The sequence below is a fragment of the Denticeps clupeoides genome, chromosome 2, assembly GCF_900700375.1.
Source record: "Denticeps clupeoides chromosome 2, fDenClu1.1, whole genome shotgun sequence".
In the NCBI taxonomy this organism is placed as follows: domain Eukaryota; kingdom Metazoa; phylum Chordata; class Actinopteri; order Clupeiformes; family Denticipitidae; genus Denticeps; species Denticeps clupeoides.
The window spans coordinates 20,331,241-20,348,461 of NC_041708.1; the positions used below are offsets into that span (position 1 = coordinate 20,331,241).

Below are 17,221 nucleotides of genomic sequence, written 5' to 3' on the forward strand. Positions count from 1 at the left end.
AATTAGATTTAGTTAGATCAGATGAATATATATTACCTGTTTATTTTAGTATGATCATTGCATATATATATATATATTTTTAAATAGCTAATAATAATAATAATAATAATAATTTAAGAAGCATTTCTCTAGGGAAATGTTATATCGCAAGATATATCATTATCGCAATATTCAACAATATTGCATATTTTCCCAATATCGTGCAGCCCTACCTAGTACATTCTACTTATGATGCAACTAGGATCTTTAATTGTATGTGCATGTACAGATCTGACCTAGAACTCCAGAGATTTAAATCAGAACCAGGTCTGCCACAGATCTGAATGGCTGAGAGGAAACCTGGGAGTGTCCAGGGACTTTCATTCATCTGGCATGACACACTCTTTCAGAGTAAATCACACCAAATTTATTCCCATTATATCCATTTCATAATATTTGCTTTTGATAGCAAGACCATACCAGAGAATATTTTCCAACTGTTTAATTCTTCTGACCAAAGTTGGCAACTCTGCATGAGTTAGAGCCAAATGCCTTAAATGTAAATGTAAATGTATGAAGAAAAAAAACTATGGTTTTTATATTAATAAAGAGTTTAATGTTAGACAGGGACTGCTGTAATGTGGCTCTGATATACATACTCTATTATCATTAGCCTTGGCACTTGATTTGGTAAAGTGAAAGCGAAGTGACTGTCATTGTGAAACACAGCACAGCACACGATAAATACATATATAACTACATACACAAAATATTTTAACCATCACCCTTAATCAGCAGTGGGCAGCCATGACCGGCAGTGGTGGCCTAGTGGTTAAGGAAGTGGCCCCGTACTCATAAGGTTGCCACACACTGCTCACTCAGGGTGATGGGATAAATGCAGAGGACAAATTTCACTGTGTGCACTGTGTGCTGTGCTGCTGTGTATCACATGTGACAATCACTTCACTTTACTTTATGACAGGCGCCCGGGGAGCAGTGTGTTCGGACGGTGCTTTGCTCAGTGGCTCATCAGTGGCACCTTGGCGGATCGGGATTCGAAACGGCAACCTTCTGATTACGGGGCCGCGTCCTTAACCGCTAGGCCACCACTGCCCAAGACCACCTGTGAGTGTGACCAGCATAGCAGAACAGAACAGCGGTCTAACCGAAGGCCACAATTTCTCACCCATCTCTCCCTCTGAGAACACTACAAGCTTATTAGCATTCATGCTAGCACATTCTGCTTTGAAAGACGCTTAGCTGGGAAATGTCAGTGCATTCGCACCACAAACAAATGTCTCCCATTTCTGCTGCCATGGGTGGCCCTGACCCAAAGTATTTTTATCTGAAGTGCATCTGCCATTAAAAAATCTCCATTGCTGGTGGTGTGTGGGGAAAATGAACTGATCATTCTTAAATGTCCCCTTTTTTTCTGCTTTTATATAGGTGGAGCCCTAATACTGCATCTGAAGTTTTTTTTTCTGAAATTCATCCATTGTGCAGAATTACAGCACCACAAGGAGTCATTTTCACATCCAATCACCAAGCAACTGCAATGCTTCACTCGTTTGCATGCCATGATGGTCAATGGAGATGTTTTAGGAGAGGGGTGGGAAATTCTCTGGACAGAAAAAGCCTGAGAGAGGGGAGGTAACTTTTCCCCATAAGGGGCAAATTCCAGATCCGACCGTCTGAGCTGCTGTTCTTTGAACGGTGAAGCAGAATGACCAAAGCACTCTTTATACCTATTGCCATTTCTAGCCACTGCAAGACCATAGACTGGCTAAAGGGATATCAAATGTGGCTTACTGCATGTGAAGGCACAGAGTGCTGGAGCATCGTCGGTCAGTTCAGAATATTCTGCTCCACTCCTAAGCACCAGAGCATCTTCATCTCCTTAGCCGGAGACAAAAACCATTCCTGAGTTTGGGCACTGGTATGTCTCAACATATATGGACTATGTGCAGATCAGGCACGGTATACTAAAATGGACTTTGTGGGTCAAACTTGCTTGGATACAGCAGGGGCTGTACATAGGCGTTCTGTCCTAAGGGGATTTATATAGAAGTCCTCTGATCTGGCAGGGGTAAACATTCACAAGGCTGGTGGAACAGTGACATCTGGATATAGATCTATGTGAAGACATTGAGTCAGCCATTATGAGTGAAAAGAGCTCTTTCATTGGCAGTGATGCGTGTGGTATGTGGGGAAAAAAAACGAAACTCAGCTCTTCCTCAGGTGACTGAAAACGCCAATTCAGCTTTCGTCAGATTGTGCTGATTTGGTTATTTGTTTCTTTGGGCCATTTCAGTACATTGCAGCATCTGTTGGGTTTTATCACATGGTGCTAAAACACACACTCGCTCACTGGCTCGATTCTTCTCTATATTTTTGGCCTTTCTGTCCTCCTCTCACCTTTTGTGTGATTTTTACTCTGTTTAACTCATGCACGGTTCACCATGCTCTGTCACACATATTCTGCCTCTCCACTCTTCACTGGCAAAGTTTCTCCTCCGTTTCTGCAATTTAAGCTCAGCTCTGGCTGTCAGGCGCACATAGAGTCCCATCAGTGCATCGCGGCAGTGGAGCTTCACTGGGTGCCAGGGTGTCCCTTTGATCTCAGTGCGGCACACAGGAGCCAGGCTGCTTCACATGGCGCACCCTGCCAGATGAAAAGACTAAAAAGACATTCTCAGTCTCATTCTCAGTCTTTGCTCTTCTGGAAAAAAAGGAGGAAAAAATAAGCTAGAGGAGAGGGCCACTAGGTTTCATCCCTGGCAACTAGCGTGGCTAATGAACTCCTGACTGGCAGTTTATTTGTTAGGCAGGATTTGCTTTGTTGGTGCCCCCAGTTCTAGCTGATCTCCAATGGAACTACATTTCCATTGTTGTCTTTTTTTTTTTTTTTTTTTTTAATATATTAGTTGGGAAGTCATGGGCATGTCTATGCATCATAACCTGACATTTCTGGATGCTTTAGTTCCACGGCAGAGTTTCATGTTCACTGTTTGTGTATAAATACATCGATGCCTTGTCCACGTCCGGTCTTTTTACCATGTTCTGTGTGTTTTATTGTGCTAATGTGAGGTCCCACATGCCCTGTTAATGATTTAATAAATCCCCTGCATTTGTTAATCTTACAATTACGTCCTTCATTTCCTGCTATGCCATGATCCCTCACACTATGGTAGCCTCAAAAGTAGATATTGATGTACTTTGAAATGTTTATGGTACATTCTTGAAGAATATTCAGAATACAATACTGTACATACGACACATATAAAATGCAAATATAATTATATATAGAGGTAGACGGAAATAAATGAGCAGATCATATTCGTTGATCTCCACCTGAACCTCTTTCCCACACTTGTATATGTCATAGTTGTAAATTTGTCCTTTTGCAAGTTATTGCAAAATGCGTCATTAATTTTTATGGCTTTTTCAGTACGGATTTTGCATACTCTTCCATAATGGCGTTACCTCAAGGTTCTGTGGTTTTCCTTCCACCACCCAAAGACATGCACGCCAGGTGGATTGGTGACTTTAACGTAGGTGTGAATGTGTGTGTGTGACTGTGTTTGTGTTTGTGAATGCACTAAATGTAATGTTTGCTGTATAGTGGGGGAAAGTGAAGAGATCACCAACAAATGTAAGGTGCAAGGGCTGCAATGCATATTATAAAATTAATAAACAGTATAAAAATTTATTACAGTAACCATGAATTACTTGCAGTGTAGTATGTTGCGGTAGTGTATGGGAAGCAGTATGGCGGTAAGAGTAAGGTATAATGTTCAGTGGTAGCAGCAGTTAATATTTATAGCAGCACTATATTATTTAAAGTGAATATACTGAGCCAGGTAAGTGTTTTATCTGTCTGCTACCTGTCTTGCATTGACAGTTGTAGTGATTATCTAGTTACAGTGGAATCTGTTAAGGGGAGGAAATAGGAGGCAGCAAGGAAAAGCTGGCAAAAGTAAGGACCTCGTTGACTGGGTCAAAGGACCACCGGTGAACTAATGACAGGGTCATGGGTGTGCAAGACTCAGTTATGTATGTGGATAGTGAAGACTAGTCAATCTACAGCTGTACTTCACATTGCTGACAACTAGGCATGCACCAATACCATTAGGCTTTGGACCTATTCGAGGCTCACATGCTGGTACTTGTGCTCCACCAAATTCCCCTAAAACCTCTACCATTTGAAATGTTCAGTCAGCGCTTCATGGAACTATTTAGCCATTTACTGCAGAAAAATGTTGATGGTGTGAAGGTAAAATGTCAGCTGTGTGGCAGTGTGTGAAGGTGTTTATTGCTGTCACACGAGTGCTGTGCCCCTCCACTTTCTCTCGTCGTGACTGCCACTTGCTCAGCTTCAGATGCCATGGCAATCGGGTATACATGAATTTGGAACTGAATGTTTTGACACTGTATAATACATGAAAAGGACTTCAGCACTTAATTCAGTCACATAACATTTACAAAATGTTAGTTTTAGTTTCTGTTTTTGGAAGCTTGTGCATTTTTTTTTATTATACTGATATTTTTGTGATATTGATAGAGCAAAGCAGCAAATACAATATGATTCGATCAATGTAAATCAACTCTTAAAAAATTTCTTTGCACTATTATTGGAAAGGCATCCCTACAGAAAACCTTAAAACAGATTCTGATAAAAATGTGTCAGAACACATAGTTGCATTGCAGCTTGCTGCATCTCTGACGACCAAACTCCAGCATTTGTGGTGTGTTCAGGAAAACAAATCCATGGATCGAGCAACCACTCCACCACCAACATAGAGGATCTGCAGGTCACGTCAGATTCCTGAACTGTGTTTAGAATGTTTTTCTTGTTATACAGCTGGTGCCATGTTTTCACAGCGCTGCAAAATACGTTGCGCATGGGGAGTGATCATTAATGTCACATAGTTTGCCCATCAGAAAATTGGAATAAAATAATTGACAATATCTTACATTTTTTTTCCTTGAATGAACTTCAACCCTGCCTAGGATTCAGCAGTAATGGCTAGTGAATGAATGAGCATTTTCTTATTCACTATTGTAGCATCAAGAGTGGAATCTGACACGAGAATTTTATGTTGTGAGTCGGTGATCACAATTGTGGATGTGCACAATCAAGGTGGTGAGTCCCACCTTTTAATCTACAATCATTCGTGCAGTAAAAACTGAAGCATCCTCCAGTGTTTACTACTGAAAAAGCACTCCGAATGAAGAAAGGATAAGATGGGACCGTCCCATTATACTCACATGACTGGTTCATGTGACAACTATGAGAGTGTACCAGTTTTGTGTCCATGAATATTGTGTAAGGGATATTTAGTTCTCCGTGTATCGTATATAAATATGCACTCCTGGACATGTCCAGACAGCTCTGGTCTACACATGCTGCCAGTTAGACCGCATCATTTCCAAATACTGAACCAGTATCAATGTCCCGGGCACTGTGTGCACTCAGCATGCATATATTGATGTGTGAGTTATTATTTATTCATGTTTTTTAGGACATATGCATTGCGCAGAGTGAGGGATGCTTTTAGAGAGAACCATAAAGTAGACGACCCCAAAGTCCAGGAGCAGCTCATCAGAAAAGCATGGGACACCTTAGCCCTCATCCAGAGACAGGTAAAAAAACTCAGACCTCTGTCATCTCCTATCTGAACCTCAACATCTCCTGTCTAAATAACCTTATATGTTAATGGGCTGTCATTTCTGAATTACAATTTCTGAATATTGACAATATTTCTTTTCCCCCAAATACAAAGATGATCTGGTATGGGTGAGATTGATTGTTCCTCTGCCAGCAGATACATTAGGAAGTGACCACAGTGGATAGGGAACACACTTGAAAAGTCTACATTTTTAAAATATCATGGCTGCCCACTGCTCACGAAGGGTGATGGTTAAAAGCAGAGGACACATTTTGTTGTACTTGTGTTTACCAACTGTTTATTCAGTTAAATAGCTGCATCCATGTTACCACGTCACTTTTGATGTGGTAATTTCACAGTTCGAAGACTCGTTCTCGCCCCCTACAGTGCAATTCGGCTAGGTATACATCCGCGCTAAAATATCAAGGTGAAAGTCATCATAGTGTAGCCGTTCTTCTTCTGCGTTGTGTAACTTTTTTGATTTCGTTTCTTGAACCACAAATGATGAGCTGACACCCAAGAGATTTTCTGTGCAAAGTGTATTCTGTACAAAAAGCAAGGACTTTAACTCCGGCAGAATGGCTTGCGTTGTATAGACCCAGCTCCCAACCCAACTTTGCGAATAGATTAACGGCGATATTTTTTTTTAGCGCCCGATAAGAGTCTCACGTTAACGGAGCACGTTAACGCCGATAATGGCCCACCACTAATATATATATATATATATACACACACACACACACACACACACACATTTGGATGCACCTGATCTGCTTATTTCTTGCATCTTCAGTTTGACTTTCCAAATGCATATAGATGAGCACCTGCTTGCCAGCCACCTGTTTCTCTCTCTGTCTCTCTCTCTCTCTGTCTCTCAGACACAGAGAGAGAGAGCAGTAACCACTAATGACGGCTGCTGTAAGCCACTTTGTTCCCATAATGCACCTCCGCAATGGAGCATGTTCTCCCGGGATCATGGCTGCCAAGCAAAGCCCCGTCAGCTCAGTCCATTCATTCACTCCATCTCTCTCATGTCTCTGTTTTCATCCAATCGCTCACTCGCCTCAGTCCATCTCATCCGTTGTCTCACCCCCTCGCTCAAACAGTCTTTCATGCTTTCTTCTTGTAGTGAAGAAGAGAAGAAAATCCTTACTCGTCACTTTACAGAACACAATGTATGGCTTATCTTACTTAAAAAAACAAAAAAAACAAGTGAAATTTCATTTTCTGCTGTCTGTCTGCAGATATCTGGCACCTGGCTGCACTGGACGTGAACAGGAAACGTTCATTCAGTGGACTTGATGGAGTAAATATAGAAAAGGGTGGTTACACCCCTCAGTGGTAGTTTTTAGACTAAATGGCTTAACCACTTCTTAGTCAGACCATCTGTACCGTTTTGTCAAGAAATATGAGCAATGATTTTTTTAGTCGCTGCAGACGCCATTGTGTTTGTCATATTTTAATTATAAACATGACAACTGGCCCTTGTGTCTGTTGTACTATATTTGGTAAAAGTGTACGGCATTGATATTTTTGGTTTTGCTCACACTTTTAGCTCGTTGTTGACTGATTAGAGTTGCAGTGGCGAGATGAAAATACAACCCTCTAACCTGTGTTCTGGAGAGTTAAGTGATGAAGGGCAATGTGGGCGAAGCATCCATGGAAATTTATTGAAATATATATAAAAAGCAGTCATCGTCTTCCTCCGCTTATCCGGGTCCAGGTCCCGGGGGCAGCATCCCAAGTAGGGAATCCCAGACAGGCCTCTCCCAATCCACCTCCGCCAGCCTCCACCAAGGTGTTGTCCTTGGTCGACCCGGGGCCTCCTGCCGGCAGGACATGCCCGAAACACCTCCCCAGGCTGGCGTCCAGCAGGCATCCTGACCGGATGCCCCAACCACCTCAACTGGCTCCTCTCAATGTGGAGGAGCAGCGGTTCAAGTGTCCAAGCTCCTCACCCTATCTCTAAGGCTGTGCCCGGCCACCCTACAGAGGAAACTAATTTCGGCTGCTTGTATCAAGGATCTTGTTCTTTCGGTTATTACCCAAAGCTCATGACGAAACCCACATTGCTCCTCCTCAATCCGAGATTCAACAACCGACCAGACCCTCCTCTCCAGTGCCTTGGAGTAGACCTATAGCTAGAACACACCCTCTGATCCCCTTTCTTAAAAACAGGGACCACCACTCCAGTCTTCCACTCCACCGGAATTGCCCCCAATGTTCACACAATGTTGCAGAGACGTGTCAACCACGACAAACCTACAACATCCATAGCCATGAGATATCCAGGACTGATCTCATCCACTCCTGGGGCCCCGCCGCTGTGTAGCTGTTTGACTACCTCAGCTATTTCTGTCCCTGAGATTGGACAGGTATCCTTCTCGGAATGCGCGTTGGTGGGATTGAGGAGGAAGGAATATATATATAAAGCATAAAAAAAAAACATTTAAACCTTTAATTTTACATTTAATGCATCCATAATGTGCATATCAATAAGCGTTATATAACAATTTTTTACAGGGGAGTGGGTCTTTATCCAAGGAGACTGCCATGTTGTGCCACCATGTTTCAGTAGGATGTAGTTGTCATTTTGAAAGGCAGATTGGATGTTCATGTTCAGTTCAAATCTGTAACTGCACTGCTGGACATTGAGACGATGTGATAGCAGTGTGATATTCTGAAAGGCCTTTTTTCCCAGTCATTTCATTTTAGGGTGTGGGGAGAATGAGGCAACGTTCCACAAGTTACTGTTGAGTTAATATAAAATATAAATGGTAATCATCAATTCGTCAATAATTATAAAAGAATTCATTTAATTCTATTTAGAATCTCAGTTGATGCTAAGTGTACTGGTAGGGTTTGGATTAGCTCTAGTTTATAAATATATTTACTTGTAAATTTACATGTGTAAATGATTTAAGTATTTGTGTCACTGGGACGTGTTGTGAACTGCAGTACAGTGTAACACACACACATACACACACACACACACACACACACACACACACACACACACACACACACAAAACTAAGAACCATGTGTGGGGTCACGTCACGCACATACATAAAAAAAAAAAAAAAAAGCCCACTCTCTCACACTCATGCTGTGTATCGTGACACTGGTGGCCGTCTGTGCCTCTCTTCCCCCGCACTATCCTCAGGGGAGTGTGGGGTGCTTGGAACAGCTGCGATGCCCTGCCTTCTGCCATGAGCCTTGGTGATATAGTGTACTCTAAGTAGATGTATGTGTGTGTATCCACATTGACTCCGTATACTCTCAGTTTGACCATGCACAGACTGAGGTGGCACAGATCCACAGCACAAATGAGTCACAAGCATCCATCAGCTGCCACACATTTTCTGTCTTACATATACAGTCTTTTATAAAATTATTTTGCTCAAAGAAAATATTAATGGGAGTCTGAGCTCACCTGAAGCATTTTAGTCATCCCAACAGGAGCTGTCATGGGGGGATATATTTGTGGTGCTATTTAAGATGTAGCGTTTTGGGGACGTTGTTGAAAGGAAGATTCCCTAGCTCACCAAACAGAGAATAAAAATACCGTCTGCATTGTTTGGTTTGGTTGTGGGTCTGGTCCTAAAATGACACTAACAGTGAATGGGCTTTTGATGTCTGCTGATGGTGCTGTCAACAAGATATATGACAAGCAAATAAAATGATAGAGAATCACAGGAGTAAGGGAGGAGACAGAATGTTGCACAGTTTTGGATTTGAACTTTTAATGAAAAATTGTTAGAGTAGGTATTGAGGAAGCCAGTTCTTATGTAAGTATGTCACAGCATTTAAGTACTTGTCAGCTGTACAAATGGTGTATAAATCAGAAACCAAATATCTAGGGCTATTTAAATGCCCTTAGGCATGTTCTATATACATTTCACACAGAGAGCATGTTAGCAAGGAGGGAAAATCTAATGAATATTCATGAGCAAAACGCCTCCTAATTGGAAAGCTTTCAGAACCCACATCCAGCAAAAACCGGATCTTCAGTGGTTCAGAGTACTGCTTCGGGGGGTGATCCGGATCTGTGTTTTCCAGCCATTTCATTGCTGTTTCTGTTTCAATTAATAAATCGTTTTTTGTTGAACAGGAATTTACCTCCCTGGTGCCCCTGAAATTATTGGTAAAACCCTACCCAGGTACCTTAATGTTTAATGTGTATGTTGTGCTTTGTGGTTGTGATATAATTCTAGTTTTTAGAATCCATTGGGGGTAAGAGCAACCCCACCTTCCATTTCTTTCTGCTGTTGGCCAAAGCCAATATGGCTTTTAATATTAGAAGACCTCTGAGTCGAATAAATCACACAAGTAGAATGTTTATGGACCACCCTTATCAAATCTTGTTGCCAGACCTTGTTTCCCCCCGGTGTGCAATACGTACCGTTCCTGTTGTCGCTACGAGTAGAGACCTGTGGGCCCTAGAGAGAATGCAGACCCCATGCAGTATTCATACACCCCCACCCCCCAATCTTCAAATGCACTTACGTTCCAGGCAATAACAACAAACCTGACGCTCTCTGGCCTTCCTGCAGAGGAAGAGCTTAGTAAGCCCGTGCCAGCTTTCCATTTTGCCGCGGCCCTCTCTCCCGCACCAGCGCAGCTGCCACCTCTGATAGAATTTTAATGGGAAATCTAATGGATTTCCCCCTCCATTCCGGGTTCCTCAAATCCATTAAGGTTTTTTGACCCCCACCGAGCCCCTTCTCCCTCTGGCAGCAATAGGTGTCATTAGCGCTAGCATTGATTAGCGGGGGTCTGGCATTTTCTGAGGTACAGGTGGAAAAATGATTTCTCGCTCACCTCTGGGACAGAGCTCGTAAATATGACCTATTAGCTTTCCTCCGGGGCGTTCTTTGGCGGTAACTGTATTTACAGTGTATAAATGCGAGATTGTGTTTCTATCGCTCTTCTGAAGGTACCCAAGCTGAAGCCATAACTCACGCAACATAAATGGCTTTGCAGGGAAGTGCGTTACAGCCTGGGTGTGGCTTTGTATATTTGGGCGGCGGAGACTGAAATTGGTTAGGCGCTCTCCTGATCGCCTGATCTCCTGATTCCCCCGGCTGTATTTTCCGGGAAAGCCTGGGAGGGTTGGCCCGTAAATCTGTGCGCCCACAGATCCACTCCGCATGTGAGAGCAGGCAACAGCACTCCAGCTCTCTGTACTGTACACCGAGGAGAGGCTAAGAACAGGAAGTGGGGGGAGGGGTGGAGAAACTCACATTCTGAAAGTGAAGTGATTGTCATATGTGATACACAGCAGCACAGCACATGGTGCACACAGTGAAATTTGTCCTCTGCATTTATCCCATCACCCTGAGTGAGCAGTGGGCAGCCATGACAGGCGCCCAGGGAGCAGTGCTTCCTTAACCGCTAGGCCGCCGCTGTGGCTGTAGCTGGTTGATATCTTGAGTTCATTGACCACTAGGCCTACTGGTTTCATGTAAACAGCTTGTTGAAAATTGTGATGTATTTCCAAAATTGTTTGTTGCAATAGGAATTTTCTTGCTCAGGGACACAGTGGTAGTAGGTGGGGTTTGAACCTGGGTCTTCTGGTTCATAGGTGAGTGTGTTTCCCACTTGGCTACTAATACCCACGAACAGGAACAGAAGTGTAACTTTGGTTGTGCAGTTCAAGGATGTTGGTGTGTTACTCACAATCAGCTTCAAAAATCACTCTCAAAGTGAGCTAAGACTATGTATGTTTTTTCATTCTAATATTACCTATTTAATGTTGCTATATATTTAGGTTCTGGGTCAATGGAAAAAAAGCAGATGTTCCCCGGCAGGATTCAAACCACATAAATTAAAGCCCAATAATAGGTGCAGGCCGGCACCACAGACTGACTGAATATATTATCAAGCTTCTAACTCACAAGGATGACCTCCATTGCATAATCTGCTAGTTAAATTCCATGGGAACAGATGTTTTATTAATGTACCTGAATGTGAATCTATTAATGCTTATTTCCTACTGAAATTGTGTGTGCGTGAGAGAGAGAGAGAGAGAGAGAGAGCCCCAGACATGGAACATAGAATTTTGTGCACAGTCAATCTCACAAGGCTGCACCTTGGCCCATCAAGTCATAAGTTAGAATCCAGGCTCTGGAAATGTGTGTGTGGAGTATGCGTGCTCTTCCCGTGTTTTCTGGGGTTTGCCATCATCCAAAGGCACGGTGACTCCGTAAATTGTCCGTAATTGTGAGCTTGTGGGTGAAAGGTGTGTGTGCCCGGTCATATCTCCATGCTCTGATTTCCTCTAATTGTGCATGGGCAGAAGAAGTATAAGGTGTTTTATACTTTGTGACTGTATTCAAGTGCCCATTATGACTATACAGCTTCTGCACATGCACAGTCTTTCACAACACATTTGGCTCATTATATACTGAAAACACCAGTCAACAGAATGACCACCCACCTACTATTGAGCTGGTCTCCGTGAACAACCCTAAGCCTTCAAGATGTAGACTCAGTAAACCTATACATTTTTGGTTGGTATACCAAGGTTGATATCTGAGTTTATTGACCACTATGCCTGCTGGAGGTTGGGCAGAGTGTGTGTAAATTTTGCACTGTGTTAATTGTGAAATGAGCAGAATTGCCCTTATTGTTACAGATGCTTGTGCAATATTTGAGATTTCTTAATATGTATTTCTTCTTCTTGCTTCTGACTGTCATCATCTTTAAACCCGCCACAAAGTTTCACACAATGAAAACGGTTCACAACATTTTGATCAAGCGAGATGGTTGCAGGTTTTATCTTCCTTTTCATAGAATATAATTTTTTTAGACATATTTTACTCTGTGTGTTCTGTTTGTTTTGGAAACTGTCTCAAAGTAGCCGTGTGGTTTCCTGTTATTATGCATGAGTGTAAATCCTCCATATTAACCCCTGAATTTGTTTATATGTGACTGAGTACATGATATTTCAAATTCTCTAGTGCCAGTGAGTTTGTGGCAGTGGTGAGTTGTGGCAGTGGTGAGTTCATCCGTGGTCTCTGGAGGCTTCCGGTGTTCCAGATGCACCTCTCCTAATCCATCACCTGTGCTCTCGCACCACGCTGATGACTTGTTTGAATGGTGTTCACGCCAGCCAATGAACCCTGTCCCCCTTACGTCCCACTGGGGTTCAGCTGAGTCATTTGTCTCAACCTGCCCCATTGCTGTTGTTATTACACTCTGTACCAACAGGGTCACCTAGAAAGGGCCTGACAGGATCCAGAAAAGTGGAGATTACACTATCTTTCTGTGGGATAGGAGGCCGAGTCAGTATTTGTGTGTGTGTTTTTTGTGTCCTTATAAAAGACAAACATTAATTTACTTTACATTTAAACACTTCACATTTCCCAAAATTCTATGTTGAGGATTAGGGAGAAGGTGTGCTTTAAATGTCAAAACTGCAATATTGTTTTTATTCTTTACATATACATACATGAATTAAGTCTGGGGTAGGCCCAGTTTGATATTTCTTGAACGTTTTAAGTAAGAAAAAACAAATCTGTCACAATAATAAGCCCATACAGTCATGCCAGCACCATCTTCTCTGAATGGAATCAATGGAGTATTTTTTGGGTTGGACGCTCAGTCTTGACTTCCCCGCATTTTAAACACACTATTTCTCTGAAGAACTGACTTAGAATGTGCTCTGTTGTATCATTAAGCAGGGATGAGACTGGGAAGAATGGAACAATGGAAAGGCAGGAGGAAGCAGAGGAGAGAAAGAAGAAAGAGAGGATCAGAGGGTTCATGGGAGAGAAGAGCATCAGCTGGTGCCCTGTTCTCTCCCATGCATTGCTTAATAGGCTACAGTGATGTTTTATTAATGTCCTTATATGAATCTATTAATGCTTAATTGCTACTAAAATTGTGTGTGTGTTTGTGTGTATGTACTGTACAGGCCAATGAGACACATCTTCTCATTCAATGTTTTTTTCTTTATTTACATTGGTAGATTCTCACTGAAGGCATCAAAACTATGAATGAACACATGTGGAGTTATGTACTTAACAAAAAAAAGGTAAAATAACTGAAAACATGTTTTATATTCTAGTTTCTTCAAAATAGCCACCACCCTTTGCTCTGATTACTGCTTTGCAGACTTTTGGCATTCTCTCGATGAGCTTCAAGAGGTCATCACATGAAATGGAGTTCCCAGAGGTGTTTAGCATTTGTTGGCCCCTTTGCCTTCACTCTGCAGTCCAGCTCACACCAAACTTTTTGTACATAACTCCACATCTATTCATTTATAGTTTTGATGCCTTCAGTGAGAATCAACCAATGGTCATGAAAATAAAGAAAACACATTGAATGAGAAGGTGTGTCCAAACTTTTGGCATGTACTGTATATTTAGTACAAAGTAATTCTCATAGGAACTGCACATTGGCACAGAAGGTAGTGTTGTGGCTTTACACTTACAAGGTCTTAAGATCAAGCTCCGTGTTGTGTGTTTGTGTATATAGAGTTTTCATGCTCTTCTCATGTCCCCAACCCTTCCAACACATTAAGCGGTTATGGCCAAGTTAATCTCACAGGTTTCACAGCAGTTGTTTAGCTCCACAGTTCTCCTCCACCTCCACCATAATCAGCTAAATGTGTTCAATGAAAAAAGTAAATGTATAAGTACGTTTAAATTCTTGAAATGAAATGTGTCCAATGCAACACATATAGTGTGTGTTTTAATATGTTTTAAATATGAAAACAAACATCTCTTTAAAACATTTTGTAGACCTGCACTGTGATAAAAATATTGATTTGATAGATGGATCTGTTTTAGGTCAGTACAGTTTAGGTGAGGGTTAGAGGGTTAGATTTAGGCGAAGGTTTCTGCACATTTGTAATAGTTTATGTTACAGAGCGATTACCCTGGGTCCTCACAAATATATGAAACTGACCCTGGGTGTGTTTTTGAGCCTCGTGCAGATGGTGAGTGACAATCTATGGCAGCGATTTCCTCAGTGCTTGTGTTTGAAATAAAGTATTGATTTGATTTACTCTCCAGTGTTACTCCCTCTCCCTGCACCCCGCAGTTCAATCAATCTCCAGTAACGACCCCTAACGGCGCTCTGTGTGTCACCCTTCAGGCTGTTCCACGGTAACGGAGATGGAATCGCACCCTCTTAAGTGAGTTATGCCTGAAACAGGCGGGAACAGGTTGTCAGTGTGGAGTCTATAGCCACAAAACATGGATGCCTTAGCTGTCATTTTGACGTAAGTATGCACATGAGATTGGATAAATAAAGTGGAAAAGACCCCACCATGAGCCACTGGATCAGCTTCAGTGCTCCTTGTTGCAAATTCTCCAGTTTCAGTTTCTACTGGAGGGACCCTTCTAAAATATGTTCCTCCATCTGGTGTTTTTGATTAATGTACTGGATATCTTGGCTAAGGCATCGCTCCAAAGAAAACCCATAGGTCTTCAGCTGTGTTGAGGTCATGTGTCTGAAGGTCTTATCATATGATTTACCTCTTTTTCAGCTTTTGTAGCATTCGGGTTGGTGTACTAGCAAATTATTAGAGAGCCGTGAACTCCTGAACCCAAGGGATCACTTGTGGTATCCTGTTGTTATACTGATGATTACTTTGTTTTTATATTGATGATTACTTTGTGTCAATTTGTTTTCGCCTTTTTAATATGTTGTGGCCTCTATATTATGACATGACATGAACCACTCCCACCTCTGTCTTGCTCAAGGTGCGACAGATCCATATACCTTGCATGTCTATGACTTCTTAGGTCCTCTTTCAATTAGGGGCAGTAGTGGCCTAACAGGTAAGGAAATGGATCCATTGCCAGTTCGAATCCTGAACCACCAATGTGCCACTGAGCAAAGTCCCCACACACTGCCAGTTCGAATCCTGAACCACCAATGTGCCACTGAGCAAAGTCCCCACACACTGCTCCCCGGGCGCCTGTCATGGCTGCCCACTGCTCACTATGGGTGATGGTTAAAAGCAGAGGACCTATTTCGTTGCGTACACCGTGTTCTGTGCTGCAGCGTTTCACAATGACAATCACTTTGCTTTTTCACTTGGAGTGGTCATTAGCACAAATGCCTTCACTGTCAATGATGATTTGGTGATTTCAATAAAGATAGGAACAATACAACTGTAATCAGTTTTGTCTGATTTTATTATATATTTTATTCCTAGTCAATACAGAAATTCAGGTGACTCCAGGGTCTTTCAGCTACATGTTTGCATCTTTCATACAGTTTGTAAGGCCTCCAATAAAACAATATTAAACAATTATATGTTGAATCTGTATGTATGCATATGTATGAGTTGAAGGTGCCTACCCCATGTTCAAGGGACATTTGGTGAAACAGCAGTGATGGTGTTTTTGTTCTTTGAATTGGCGCTCACATCTCTGGATGATATCAGGCCACAGATGAAGGCAGAGCAGACTGCCCACCCCTCGTTTGCTTACACGACCTCCACATTGTGTGCTTCAGATATTTTTCAGGTCTGTTGGGCATGAGATAGAGACTGACTGAGAGGATTCTTTCCTCATTCTTTCCTTATACCAGAGATGGACACAGAGAGTTCATTAGTAAACGTTGATCAGATCCTTTGTGAGTGTGAATACCTTAGTGACAACTGTGTCAAATCGTAGACTCACCAAGCTGAGCGTCCCAGTGGTGCCACGTGAGACTAACTTTTGCCATGTGGGAATTTAATAATAGCCCTGTCACCACTGAGTGACAAGATGGCCAGCAGTGAGTCAGGAGTCAGTTGTGACTTAGCAACGGATATTGAGAGCACAGTGACATTAGCTCAAGCTGTTTGAGGACATGGTGTCATAATGAAGCCATTACACATGCGAGGAAGTGATGTACTGTTAGAAATGGGACCATTGTTCTATGGTCACAGCTTGCCAGGACCTCGAGTGTGATTTTGCCATTGCATGAAGGGGGTATGAGTATTGTGCTCAGAATGTGACACACCCACACTGCATTGTGGACAACAAAGCATCTTTCTTCCTACAACATCACAAAGCCGCTTTAAATATTGAGAGGAACAACATTAGTCACATTTCAGCTGTTAGAACCAAAGATATGCTAGTATTGGACTTTAATGATTCATTCACATGTTAATATTGTCAGCGTGTGCATCGTTACTTTTCAAGTTTCACACTTAGGACACTGTTTTTGCCCTGGTGCTAAGCGTGGGACTAGTTTAAGGTCAGTGTGGTCCTATCTTGATGTCTATCCTGAGGATGTCTTACCTCATACTAGCCAACAAACTTGGTCTCTGTGGCGCAATAGATAGCGCATCCACAACATTCAAGGGTTGTGGATTCAAGTCCCACCAGAGTCACTTTATTTTAGTTTTGGGGCAGTAGTGGCCTAGCGGTTAAGGAAGCGACCCCGTAATCACATGGTTGCCGGTTCAAATCTTGAGCTGCCAAGGTGCCACTGGGCAAAGCACCGTCCCCACACACTGCTCCCCGGGCTTTTGTCATGGCTGCCCACTGCTCAGCATGGGTAAGGGGTTAAAAGCAGAGGACACATTTTGTTGTGTCACCGTGTGCTGTGCTGCAGTGTTTCACAA

The 17,221-nt window shown here is 42.4% G+C and overlaps 1 protein-coding gene across 4 annotated transcripts in view; it reads left to right on the forward strand.

The window, feature by feature from the left end:
• lyrm4b (LYR motif containing 4) overlaps positions 1–17,221 on the forward strand; it is a 49,122-nt gene that overhangs the window by 4,788 nt on the left and 27,113 nt on the right. For 3 of the 4 annotated variants that reach the window (XR_003748430.1, XM_028968692.1, XM_028968693.1), the window contains exon 2: positions 5,502–5,622. Coding sequence is in view for 3 of the 4 variants with exons in the window: in XM_028968692.1 (XP_028824525.1) it covers positions 5,502–5,622 (121 nt within the window). In the remaining variant the exon portion in view is untranslated. Of the gene's footprint in view, positions 1–5,501; positions 5,623–6,892; positions 7,496–17,221 lie in introns of those variants that run through there. The other variant, XM_028968694.1, reaches the window with a different exon arrangement.